A 14,120-nucleotide genomic window follows, 5' to 3' on the forward strand; every position below is an offset into this window, starting at 1 on the left:
ATAATCTGTGAATATAATTTGTTAATGCATTATGTGAATAGCAACATCACGTATATACGTTGTTCGATATCCATTCACCGCTTCCTCCAGAAAAATTACGACGCCTAGCATACTGCTATTGGAGTTGTTGGTTCTCTAGTGGTCGATTGTTCTGGAGTGGTCATTGCAGGTGGAGTTGTCGTTGGATGAGTTGTCGGAGGAGGAGTTGTTGGAGCAGGAGTTGTTGTTTGTTGAGTGCACGCACTAGCATACGCCACGAGTCCAGCCAGGATGAAAATCGTATGAAACTTCATTTTCTATATTTCGATAATCAAAAACGATGATTTTCTCTGGAAAAAAAAGAAAAAAGATAACACTAGGTGCTTTTTCATATTGTCAAGTCAATAAAGATAGATTGTTTCTAATAATCGAAATTCTGCCGACAAGCCGGCGCGGATCCAGGATTTTTTCCTGGGAGGTTCATAAAAAATGTTAATATCAAACTGCCAACTGAAATATTCAATGATAGGGGGCCTATACAGTACATTGGTTGGCCAAATATTAGATGATATGGTACCGTTTTATGGTACTGCCCCCATTGCCTTGAGTACAGCCCTTCAAGAAGACAATTAGAAAATTTGGCCATGCCTCAATATTCATCTAATCGTAGAATTTCACCATAGTAATGGTGATGATTTATTCGCCATTTTGAATTACAATTATTGTACAGAAGTGAAACAAATACAAACATTCAAGATGGAGGGACGCGTGAAAAAACCTGTTTAGGTTTCGCACGAAAAAGATGAAACCAACGCAAAGCAAACGTTACTCAAATATATAAACGTGAATCCTTACCTTGTTGAAGTATATAGCTCACTGCGAAAGGAGAGATGCGTGTCCACGGAATTGCAACGAAGACTGTATCCAGAATACCCCGCATCCGCCTTATATTCATTAAGTCGAATTAATCGGCAGATTTCATCTCACGTCGCCGCTAATCTCCAAGGTTTATAGATCGAAAATTCTACGCGTTGAATTGTTTCGTTTTACTGGTAACTGAATGACGAAACCCGATTAGAAAAGATGAAATTCGAGTTGATGAATTGTATCTCACGTTACAACCTGACACCATCTGAACCGTGTCACTTTTCTAAGGATTCGAAAAATTTCATTCTAATGTTTGGCGCCTTCGTGAACATATTTTTTTTTATAGATAAAATCGCTCACTCTTTCGCACCAACTGTTGATAGAGATTTATTGTAAGTGACATGCGAGTTGGTGAGATTATATCTTTTCAACAATTTCCGACAACAACAGATTTTTTAGTTAAGCCGGAAAAGGACGACATCGTAGAGGGAAGTTTCCAGTTACCAGGCGCCAGTTTGAGGCGGTCCCACAGGTCCTGCATTGTTGGACAGATTTTAAGATTTTTTAAACTAAAACCTCTAGCGCGATCAATTGTCCATTCCTCGTTTGGCATAAAATTTAAACTCATGAATCGTTAGAAAGGTGACAGTTTCTATTTTCTGATTGTGTTTAATTCATTTTTCCCGGCTGCAACAATCGGATACAGTTACAGTTTAAAAAGATACATCACTTTTATGAAGGCGCCTCAAAAAATATGTAATTTTTTGCCATGGGCTGTAAATCTTTCATTTTTTGAGATTCTATGTAGCATTTTTTAATTGCATATATTCTACGCAAATGGTTTACGAATTTACAACTGGTGAAACTAGAATTCAAAATATAGCTACAAAGCAGCGATAACGCTTTTCTCACAACCGCTTTTTGAGACAACTTTTAGGTCCTACGACCAAAGCGTTTTAGATCATGAAACGACTCTTAATTAGTTATGTTTTCAACCGAAATTGATTGTCCAATCGATTTGAGATGTTATCTCGCCCAAATCAGCCACAATTTATGCCTCATTTTCCCTCGTTGGAAGCTCGCTGTACCACGCTACTGCGCGCACCGTACCAGCAACAAAACATTTCTACATACCATTTCATAACAGCACTGTGTTCGTGTCTATTGCTGGTTAGAGAAAATCTAACGCTTCGAAAGAAGAAAAAACGAGTCCGCAAAAAATTTCCTTGAATAAATGCGTCAACGGTTCGACTTTATCATAATATTACATGCATTCATTTTCAGTATTCACTGTTCCTGCAGATGATTTTAGTCGAAACTTTGAAAACATATTATCGTAGTTTTTTTGTAATGTAGGACTTATCATATCTCGTTGTTCTTATTATTATTTGATATTCATCCTTTTGAGGTGTTCGTGTAGCGGCCAATGCGGTTGATGGCGCAACCGGCGCATGCGCTGTTTAAGCTGTAGAGATTGCTCAGGATATGATGAATGGCGATTAGTCTAAACGTGTGTAACACGTGTAGGATCTGCCTGGCAAACAACTATGCCCTGATTATCGATTTGAAACGGTACGAATATTCTTTGATATTCTTTCTGAAAGTGAAATAGCATTTACTCTGTCTTGTCATTGCGTGTTTAGTCGCGCTCAGGCGACTACCAACGTTTTTCTGTTTAATATTTCAATATTTCAAATTTTTCTGTTTAATATATCTTTTTCGACTAATGGAGTTCTTTAACCAACGCATACTTAATCATTTTGTATATACATTATATATAAATATATATATATATATATATATATATATATATATATATATATATATATATATATATATATATATATATATATATATATATATATATATATATATATATATATATATATATATCGTTAAGTGTGCAAATCAATATGTTGCATGGCTGAAATCGCGAAATCGGTGCAAATACCGGGTTCACGAAGTCAATCGTAGAAATCGTGATTCAGCTCTTGAATCGTTATCTCGGTGAATCGGAGCGAGCACATGCGCGCATCGCCTACCGATGAACTTGATAATAAACAAACGTGATTTGATGATTATAATTGACGGATATATTATTGCCGAAATAACTATATGAAATAGTAATAATAATTCATCAATTTGAATGGATACTTATTTTTTCTCAAAGGGGTAAAAAAGTACGAAGATAGCAAGGATGCTTTTTATTTTGATTTCATTTTATTTCTATTTTATTTTCTGACATAGTTGCGCCCTTGGGAAAAATAGTTTTATTTGTTGTTAGTCAGGAAAATACCACATTTCGACGAATAAAAACCCACAATAGAACCCACAGTTTCGATTTCAAAACTGAACCTCATCTTAACCTCAGAGGAACAAAAAAATTTGGTTATGCTATTTCTGTTTGTTCATTTAAACAAGTTAATTGTGTTTTTTAATTTGTAAATTTTCTACAAGAATAATACATTGAATAGCACTTTTTGATAAGAAATCAATGCGTGGAAAGGGTTAAAGAGCAAATGCCATCAAAATAGAATATTGTGTAAAATTCATGCTCAAATTATTCACAAATATCAAATATGGAACTGGTTTGAATTTTAGTTCAGCCATTACTGAAAAATATCAGTCGATGTGCACGCTACGTCATCGATATTGGCGTGTCGCTTGTGAGCTGTGACTTCTGTTTGAGTCGATGTGTACTACGTCATCGATATTGGCGTGTCTCTTGTGAGCTGTGACTTCTGTTTGAGTCGATGTGCACTACGTCATCGATATTGGCGTATATCTTGTGAGCTGTGACTTCTGTTTGAGTCGATGTGCACTACGTCATCGATATTGGCGTGTCTCTTGTGAGCTGTGACTTCTGTTTGAGTCGATGTGCACTACGTCATCGATATTGGCGTGTCTCTTGTGAGCTGTGACTTCTGTTTGAGTCGATGTGCACTACGTCATCGATATTGGCGTGTCTCTTGTGAGCTGTGACTTCTGTTTGAGTCGATGTGCACTACGTCATCGATATTGGCGTGTCTCTAGTGAGTAGATATATTTAATAATTTCTGAGAGGATGTGCACTATGTCATCAGGATATATTAGTTAGACTGGTTGCCGTTTAATTCAATTGGTATTTATCATCATATTATTCTTAGTTCTTAGTCGATATTATGAAATTATATGTATCATTTCCAAAGCCTCAATGCATTTCAAGATAGTTTTCTTAAAGCCCAACGCACACGGCAAACATGTGTTTCTCCGAAAAAGAAAAAAACTTTTTGTGTTTCGCCACCCCCGCAAACGGCATAACAAAAAACATCGGAAACGTTTTTCACGAGGAAAAAACGTTTTTTTTTCGGTGCCGTGTGCGTTGGGCTTTAAGTTTACACCGGAATGTATTTCTATACCAGATAGTGTTGATCTAACTGCATCTAGCGAGTCTAATAGTGAGGCGTTTTTGTCTAGATGTTGATTTGTCAAATCAGTTTACCAAAGTAAATTCTGCGCATTTATCGGCTCAAGTAGGGTATTGCATAGTATAGATCCTTCGCGTATGCTTACTGCGATGTTCGGTTAATGTGTATCCCACAGAAAGTTGTCATGTCGACACATTCACATCGCCAGCCATTAACATTCCATGTGTCAACGTGTCGACGTGTCTACCAACCAACAAATTAACTATTAACGATCTATTAACCTGATACACCAAACACACCACGTGACCAAACACATGATAAACCCCATACTTAAAATACAAATTGCATTTCTATTTTTCTTTAGTCAATTCCAGTTCTCTGATATTAGTTTCAACACGGTTAAGCATTCAAATTCACAGGAGATTCATTATCTATTTTCATCACTGTCATCGTGAGATGCGCCTCCAAAAAAACCAACATGGGGACGGTGAAACATGGCATTGTTCACATTGCTACAGAACGACGTCGATACGTGACGGCTCTTTTTTCAAAATCAAAAATGAAACTTTCGCAGCTGATGCTTATAGTTTACTGTTTCGGTTTAGATTTACTTCTCTTGTTTGTTTGTGTTTTGTGGTCACCCGTCAACCAGTCAACCCACGATGCTTGTACATACATTGGCGACAACATTGCTACATGTCGTCCGTCGACCGTCAACCAGCGGATGATACAGTGTCTCATTTTTGTCACCACGATCCTTGTACATAAATTGGCGACAACATTGCATCGTGTCATCCGTCGACCGTCAACCAGCGGGTGAGATATGCACTCTATCATCTCTTCAATGGGCCAACCAACAAACAACCAACAGTAGTCAACTGTCACTAGTCGTCGGTCAACCTGTACATGAACTGTTCCTTTGCTGCGCATTAATACCCAATTATCAATGTATTCATGCGCCAATGTATTAATGCGCTGATAAATTAACCGCACAACTTATTAACTCTACGCCAAGGCACTATACTATGCTATATCCGACTTGGGCCCATTTATCTACTTGATTTATCAAATCGATTCGGCTAATCAATGCATTTATTTAAATGATTACTCAAATCGATTTGATAAATCAAGCAAATTGCTAGTGGAGCGATTTTCTTGATTTGACAAACTGATTTGAGTAGATTTACATGGAGAATAAAGATGGCGAAAAAGAATCGGCAAGTCTCCCAGCACGGGTTACTAATCCGCGCGTTTATCTAACTGCAAATCGATTTATCAAATCAGCGTGGATTTGTAAATCCAAAGCGATTTGCTTGGATAAAAACGCCTTTGGTTATTGTGCTTCGTTTTTCGTTTGATATACCACCAGCTAGTCGGTGTTTGTTTTACCGAATAAACAATGATGTTCGAACTGAAAAGACGAGCACCTGCCATATCCTATCGAGCTACGACCTCGTTTAACTATGTACCGCATACGTATAACTGATTCATATTAAAAAAAGTCTCCTTTCCGGGACATGAGCGAGCGGATTGCGTTTCGTTAGATCGACTTTACGAATTAGGCACGTAGGAAAAATTGTCCGACGCGTTCTGGAGCTAATATGCAAATGAGGCGTCCTTAGTATGCTAATCAGGTTCGTCTTGAATAAAGGGTATTGTTGAATATATTCAAGTTGCGTGTGTTAGATAGCGAAATAACTGCGAACAATTTACAGATTTCCTCAGAAACAAAGACATGATTACAATCAAAATCATTCGAACCGTTTTGAAATTCGTGAACGCTAGTTTTAGATGGATAGGTCACCGTTCACTTAAAGAGCTTAGAATATCTTCTTTAATGATGGTGGTCATCGGGGGTCTTGTCGTGTTTTTTTCGGCCAGAAATACGCGTCTCGATCGGGCTTCCGGTGACAGAATTGCGTTCGATGGACGACCTCCTCACCGAGTTAGCGAGTTCGCCAGGCGATGTATCTGCGACGATCTCTTCAAAGGCAAAGCATCGGCGATACAGAGGGCTAGGCGATACATGCGTCTCAATCCGCGCAAATCTGTAACCGATCGAGAATACTTTGAAATACTTTCGAATTCAACCTGCGCCGAATTCGCCATCAGAAGCGGTTATTTCACGTCCCCGGCGTCTCGCGAAGAGCTGAATTTTCCGCTGGCGTACGGAATACTGGTCTACGAAAATTTCGAACAATTCGAGCGACTTTTCAGAGCGATTTACGCGCTTCAGAATTACTATTGCATCCACGTCGACCGCAAAAGCGCCGCGGCGTTTTACAACGCCGTGGCCAAGTTAACCGGATGTTTCGAAAACGCTTACGTCGTCGGAACGCGCGTGGACGTACGCTGGGGCGAGTTTAGTTTGCTCGAAGCGGAAGTCGCGTGCGCCAGAGATCTGCTGAAATATAAACGCTGGAAATACTACATAAATCTGACGGGTCACGAGTTCCCGTTGTTCAGCAATCGACAGCTGGTGCGAGTGTTCAAAGCATATAACGGATCTAATGATATAGACGTGCAGACCGAAGATATATGGTAGTATATATATATATATATATATATATATATATATATATATATATATATATATATATATATATATATATATATATATATATATATATATATATATATATATATATATATATATATATATATATATATATATATATATATATATACTACCATATATATATATATATATATATATATATATATATATATATATATATATATATATATATCCAGTAACAAAAGGGCTGCGTTTTCAAAAAGGGGCAGTTCAAAAATACAAGTTTGTTACAGATTGTTAACTTAGGAGATATCTATTCACTAAATCATTATCGGCGATTGAACATGCTCCGTTTTTCAAAATCTTTTTACTAATTCAAAAGTGGTTTTCGCCGCTAGAAGGAGAGCACATTTTATCCCAGTGTCACCAAAATTGCTGCCTATCTATATGTTATGATGACGTATGTCGAGCCAAATAAGAATTTAGAAGAAATGTGTTCTTTTAGGAAGGGGCGCTGGACATTTCGATGGTACGCGGCGTTCAACAGAACCAATGAACTGAAAGAGCCGGTCCCTTACAACCTCACGACGAGAAAGGGTGAGCTTCACGTGACTGCCAGTCGAGAGTTTATGGAGTTTGCGCTGACGGACGAGAAAGCTCAGGCATTTTACTATTGGCTGCGCGATATACTGATTCCCGATGAGTCGTTCTACACGACCTTGAACTTCAACAGCGCACTTTGCGCGCCGGGTAGCTTTGCGGGTAAGAGCCAATAAGAAAACTTACTTGAAGAGTAATCATCATCATCATCATCATCATCATCATCATCATCATCATCATCATCATCATCATCATTATCATTATTATTATTATTATTATCACTATTTTCATTACCGATTCAAATTGAATTGGCCGGCAACCGGTCTAGTCCCGATATGCGATGATGTAGTGCACTTCATCTCAAAAATAACGATTTTAAAAATCTATAAACATGAAATCAGAGTTTTTTAATATATTGGATTACAGAATAAACACCAAAATTCACTATTTCATTTGTTATTTCGGAACGCCAATATTGATGACGTAGTGCGCAATCATCGATTTACACAGTACACCTTAGATAACACGTAATAGTTATCATTGTTATCATTGCCATAGAATCGGTATTGTGGCGTCATAAAACTATGCCGGTGATATTGAGTTCTTCGCTCAGAAAAACAACAGTACGGTCACGTGTTGAACTTACACATTTTCTTGTTCCAGGTTGGGCAAAGGAAAAAAGTGCTCACTACGAGGCTAGGTACAAAAACTGGAGAACGCGGCAGCCTGAATTCATGGGCGGGAAGCCGATACAATGTCAAGGTCGATTCAGAAACGATATCTGCATACCGGGAGTCGGCGATCTGTCGAAGTTCGCGCAGCCGACGAATAAGAAACTTTTTCTGAACAAACTGCGCCAGGATTTCGAGTATTTGACGTACGATTGTTTAGAAGATTATCACCGCAATCTGACGATGCGATCGACTTCGAATGATTTCGCTTTCGACGATTCGTTCTATCGGAATTTGATATTTGTGAAGAAGAAACGTGATTGTCGTTCTCGGTCGTATGGCGTAGATTACCGATAGTGTCGGTTCAGTCGAAGGAATGCAGTCTTAATTAGGTGTCGACGCCACCTGGCGTAAAATGATAATAAACATCTTTTTTATCATTTCTGCCGTGTTTAAAAAATGACGCGACCGGCAGCCTACGTATCTGTCCTGTTATGTTGATTACTTTATTTCGTCACGATCAAGCTAACAATAACACACCCGCCATTTCTATAAATGAACTGATCACATATTTTATTTACTTTACAAAAGTTACCGGCCGATAGGAGAAACGTGTTTGTTTATGCTGTTTTTTAAGCAAATTCGTTTAGGGTTTGACTCCGGTAGACTGTGTCGGTTCAGTGGAAAAAGTGTACCGGTAGTCTTAATTATTTTTGGATGCCATTACTTAACAGACGTAAATAAGGCCACATAATTGATATCTCTTGTTTCTCAATATGCTGGTCTTAAAGGTTTACCCGGCAGGCCACCTATCTACCCCTTTTTAAAAAGATATTTCCTGGAAGTTGCAGCCCACGATCGTAGGGCAACTTTTAGGGGAAAACTAGCCTTAATTTACTGAAGGGAAAATCTTTGGTTTGTTGGATTAATTGATAATATACTTCAAAATGTGTTTGTACTTGTGTATGGTTGAAGCCTCGTACGGTGGACTGCTCTCGACAGAGTTTATTCTCGAATTGGTATAACTTTTTCTAGTCGGAATTTTGCATTTAACTTTATATTCTATCATAAAAACAACTTGACAAATGATTAGGTCACCTTCTAGTACTAGGGATTCAGGGTCGCCATGCTCGCTTACTTCGTCAATCTACTGGTGATGTTTTAAACTGCACTTATACGACGTGACTCGTGTTTTCAGGAATAAATCATATTCATTTTCAAAATTGATTTCATTTTCATTTAATTGCTAATCTTGTGCGAATCCGCAGGGCTTAAAGGTATCGTTGCTAGCGCTGCTATCCGTGGTAGACTAAGCAGTGAATGCAGTGCTCGAGTCAGGCGGATCTTCTGGGACCGTGTGTGCATGATTTGAGTGATATCCGAGTTGGATGTAATGCATTTCATATAGTATCATTAAAAAAAGAGTTATCAGAGGTTATCGGATCCGACTTGGAACCGTCTACTTTCGTTATCAAATAGTGAATAAAGAATAAAGATCGCTTAATGAATTTAGTGATTTAGTGACGATTTCACGATATACTTGCAAGCTTTATGTGTAACTAATACAAGGCCGAATATAAACAAACAACGCCTAGATGTTACACCCACGAATTCGAGTCTAAACCTCAAATTTTACCGACTGTTAAGTACCAGCAATTCGGAGATATGACCAGCTACAAAAAAATGTTGCTTAATATCAAAGAAAAGAAATATTTAAGTATAATATATAAGCCCTGGGACCAGTTCCACAGTCCCGAGTTAAGATTTGACTCAGAGTTAACTCTAACTCACAACTGTGGAACTGAGTCCTCAGCTATACACCATTAGAATAGGCGTTTCTTCGGTGGTTCTCGCAGTCCTCGCATTTAAGAGTGTTTACGTGGTACATGGCATGAAAATGGTTGTTTGTTACAGGAAAGGCTCTTCGAAGAACCCACAAATTCAATCCCATCGGAATGGATAACATCGTTTTTGTGCGTAGAAGTTTCACTTTTTTAAAGTTGACTGGTTGTCAAATCAGTAATTCCTGGATTACAGATGAATCGTACACGATAAGACAGTGCAGATGATGTACCAATCTGTGGGCTGTGGACTGTCGAGCCGCACTGCACGAAGCTGATAACAAGCTTAAAAATCTGAATAAATATCTACTCGTTATGAATCGGCGTTGTTATCATTTACTCTCACAAATATCAGTTACAGACAAATAAATTAGCTCCGCTACCTATCAAAATAATGGACGCGATAAGATACGTGTTAATGTTTTAATTCCGTATAAATGGTCCGCGTGAAAACAAGTTACAATCAGTTGTTCGTACGCCTCGAAAGGTAAGTCAGATATTCTGGCCATTTCGCGCAGAATGGCATGAAAGTTCAATTAGCTATCAGATACCGACGGTGTAGTCATTTCTAATCGGAACTTTTCTGGGAGGGTAGACTCTCTCGTGAGAATGGTAAAATCTGCTAGATTTGAATTTCAAGTTTGTAACTTAACAAAAAACATATGCCATAATATATTCCCTATGCTGTGTACATTACTCGTTTCATAGCGGTTAAAGCTATGATCTCGCTTATGAATATACTACTCTAAATTTAAAGTCTTGTCATAGTGGAAAACTGCGTGATTTCATATTTTCCTCACTTTAAAAGGGGCTCTACTGTCCAAAAAGGGGGTCATTCACAACCGACTGTTACTCCGTTTCTCGGGACGCCCATGGCAGATTTAAACCTCAACACCAGGCACTGTTGTTTTTCACTGATTCTCCGACGAGTGTCACTAAATTCATTTCCTACTAGTCATATTTATCGTTTAATTATAATCATTCATCCGGAGAAATGTCTTAATAATCTCGTAGTAAAGCCGTAACGCCGAAGCGTTCGGACCAATGTATGGTTTGTTATGATATGAACAAATGATCCACCAATGATTACCAGCATAACCATGATTTACATGTTTATGTGAAGAATTAGTTTCCGAAAAACCTCATAATCTAGTCGTTTCAGTTGTTTTCTTATTCCAGATTGTATCTACCGTTTATCATGTTGCGATGTGTTTTGTTTGCTGCCCTATGTGGTAAGATTGCGGGCGGACCCGGTTTATGTATACCGTCAAACGACTTTCATAAAACTTGTAAAGATGTCCATCCTAAAAAAAAAAAGTTGTCTGCCATAATCAAAAGTTAAAGATAACCGGATAACCGGAGAGACGGTTTCGATCGGAAAGCAGGGCTTGCGGTATAACCTCCAATATTTCTACTGGAACCTAAAATCCCCGTCCTCTAGACACCAACATTGTTCCTTGAAGTCTAAGGAAATAGGAATAATACTTTTTCATCGACAAAATACATTTTTTTCATATAAATCCATTTGCTCTGGGGCCGGTTGCATAGTCATGGCTTAGATTTAAGACTGGTCTAAGACCAACTAAGTTCTATACTCGATCTAACAACTTAAGACCAGTCTTAAGATTTAAGACCACTTTTGGACTTCAGTCACGACTGTGCAACTGGGCAACTGGTGTTTTCTATGCTTTATTTTCAAAGACATAACTGGGACTGAATTTCATCGTTGATGACAAAAGTTCAAACGATCAGGGCTTGTATATTCTATGAACTTAACTTTAACGTTCCATTTTGTTTTCTGAAAGGCGTTGCACTGTCCTCGTATACCGTCCATACGGAAAAGAAGACATTCGAAGATGCCGAGGCAGCTTGTGCGAGCGCTGGAGGTCATTTAGCTACAATTCAGAATGCGAAGGATCAAGGTAAGATCTGATCATTACATCTCTGAAAAGGCCAGATTACAGGATTTGGTTTTTGATTGTACTTTTTAGACATGGTTCAATAATTAACATTTATTTAAGTTGCTGGAATGCAAAAGACGTTACCAACTCAATTATCAATTCAGTCCAAGCAAGAAGTGTCGATTAAATTCATATTTAGCCCAATCAGTTTTCGGCAGTGCGTATTCTGGTTTTAGTATTACATCGACTCCCGATTACGAACTCTCCACCGGCCGCTCCTATATATCAGGTTTACAGAATATGCCACGTCTAATAGTGGGTTGAACCTACGAGGTAGGTTGAACCCATTCGAGACAAACATGCTATGACGATATTCCAGAATCGGTAGAGACCAATTGGAAAAATGTGTGAATGGCGTTCAGCTTTTAATTGAAAATTGAAAGTAGCAGTCATTTTAAAAACTGGTCCCTCGCACATTGCTTTACGTAATAACACAAGACAGTTTGGCTACTGCGGTGTTGAAACAAGTTAAACAAAAAAACCATTAGATTTGTATTTAGGACTGATATTAAAATTTGTCATCATCTGTATTTCCCATCCTCGCTTGCCAGGGGTCCGCTATCGCTCCCCGAACTCGCTTCCACCAGCGGAGAACGGCTTTAGCTTAGTGGGTTCGAACCCCTTGACGGGCGAAGATGGTATTTCCAACAGATGAGAGAAATGTAACAATATTTATCTTCTACTATTTTCAAGCCCTTATTTCTAAGGCCATCAACGAGAAAGGAACCTTCTGGGTCGGTCTGAGACGCAACTTCCCGGACATGGAATACACTTGGATTGACGGAACACCCGTAACCTTTACGTGAGTATTCATACGCTTCACAGACGCCTCTATAGTTTCCCGTGGGTTTCAAAGTTAGCCATACCGGTTCTAAATCCAATAATACCTCGTTTCTCCAGGAACTGGGACAACCCGGAAGCGATTAGGGAGCACATGTATACACATGGCGCCATCTATAACGAAAACAACGAGAGCAGACGTTACAAATGGATCGCAACTTTCGGATTCAGACAACACGGTTTCGTTTGTCAAAACTAAATTCAATCAAGAAATTGTATTCCGTGACATAAACATAGTATTTTGAACCTGGCACGATTAGTTTTTGTCTTTTTTCAATTTTTCTTTTAAAAGTGTACCCCCCCCCCCCTATTAATGAAAGACGTTGTTACCCAGATTAATTAAATATTGAAAATTAAATAATTCGTACGACTTCAGGTCGTGAGTCGAGAAGATACACAGTACCCGTGTAAGATGCCTGATGATGGCTAAAGTGTTTAGCCGAAAGGTTGCTCAAAATATATATTCTCTTCTATTCAAGAATTGTTCGTCTTTGACTGAATCATTGTGGGGATCTCTCTCGACTTCACGACGTATTTCCCCACACTTAACTCGGGTAAATTTGCCATTCCGAAATTATGTGAGTTAGGCACATAGCAATATATTTATATCAACTCTAATGCGTTCTTTTTACATGTCGTCGTTCGGGTGATTTAAAAATACTGGTACGTGTATTATAGATACTATCTTAGGCAGACTTTACTAATAACTACAATATTGATCCAAAAACATTCTAATCTGATTCTTCCTTTATTTACCCGCATTAACGATTAAATAGATTGGACAACGCTCGAGGTCAAGCTCAGAGATCTTAGTGATAAAACAAAAGTTGAAATTTACAGTTTTTCAAGAAGCGCGATTTAATAGCTAAGCGTAAGCGAGAATATGAAGTCGCACGCATCTAGCGTAACCGTGAAATCCATCATTTTCTGCATCCCAGATCGTCGGAGGCTGGCTGCTCTTTTTCATCTCGCAATTTCAGAAATCCCGCATTCGCTTCAATATATTTGCCTTCTATATCAGCTTCTGGAGTTTTTCATGTATACCCAATGTCTACTTGCTATCTTACAAAATATCCGCATTTATACCCCTAAACCTCCGAGGCATGTAACCCACAAGTATTTCTAACCCGTGCCCATAACCTAACATGTAAATCGTTGTGAGGCATCCTGGTGGTTCCGCACCTGCGAAAAGCGTTACCACAATGCCGTATCCTGAACCTACCGCATGCCTTCCTAAGTTGGACGAACGAACTCGGTACCCATTCGACACGACATTTAATCTTCCATAAATTGAATTCAGCATTTATTTCATCGAAATCCAAAGAAATGACGCATATTCAATTAACGTCAACACAGTTATAGATGGACTAGTTTGATTAATTTATTGAGTTATTAGCAGTTCGTGATATCTCACTTTGAGCTATACACAAATAGTT

At 38.5% G+C, this 14,120-nt stretch overlaps 2 protein-coding genes across 2 annotated transcripts; both read left to right on the forward strand.

Annotated features, from left to right (window-relative positions):
- The first annotated feature begins 6,093 nt into the window (after positions 1-6,093).
- On the forward strand, positions 6,094-8,399 carry LOC141907834 (N-acetyllactosaminide beta-1,6-N-acetylglucosaminyl-transferase-like). The gene is made up of 3 exons (XM_074797577.1): positions 6,094-6,794; positions 7,277-7,533; positions 8,035-8,399. The coding sequence occupies exons 1-3, from the start codon at positions 6,094-6,096 to the stop codon at positions 8,397-8,399; spliced, it is 1,323 nt and encodes a 440-aa protein (XP_074653678.1).
- A 1,890-nt stretch (positions 8,400-10,289) lies between these two features.
- Positions 10,290-12,935, forward strand: LOC141906848 (pulmonary surfactant-associated protein A-like). Its single transcript, XM_074796285.1, has 5 exons — positions 10,290-10,370; positions 11,063-11,115; positions 11,689-11,805; positions 12,538-12,646; positions 12,745-12,935. The coding sequence occupies exons 1-5, from the start codon at positions 10,321-10,323 to the stop codon at positions 12,881-12,883; spliced, it is 468 nt and encodes a 155-aa protein (XP_074652386.1). The 5' UTR covers positions 10,290-10,320; the 3' UTR covers positions 12,884-12,935.
- The last annotated feature ends 1,185 nt before the right edge of the window (positions 12,936-14,120 follow it).

The sequence above is a fragment of the Tubulanus polymorphus genome, chromosome 6 (genome assembly GCF_964204645.1).
Source record: "Tubulanus polymorphus chromosome 6, tnTubPoly1.2, whole genome shotgun sequence".
NCBI lineage: Eukaryota > Metazoa > Nemertea > Palaeonemertea > Tubulaniformes > Tubulanidae > Tubulanus > Tubulanus polymorphus.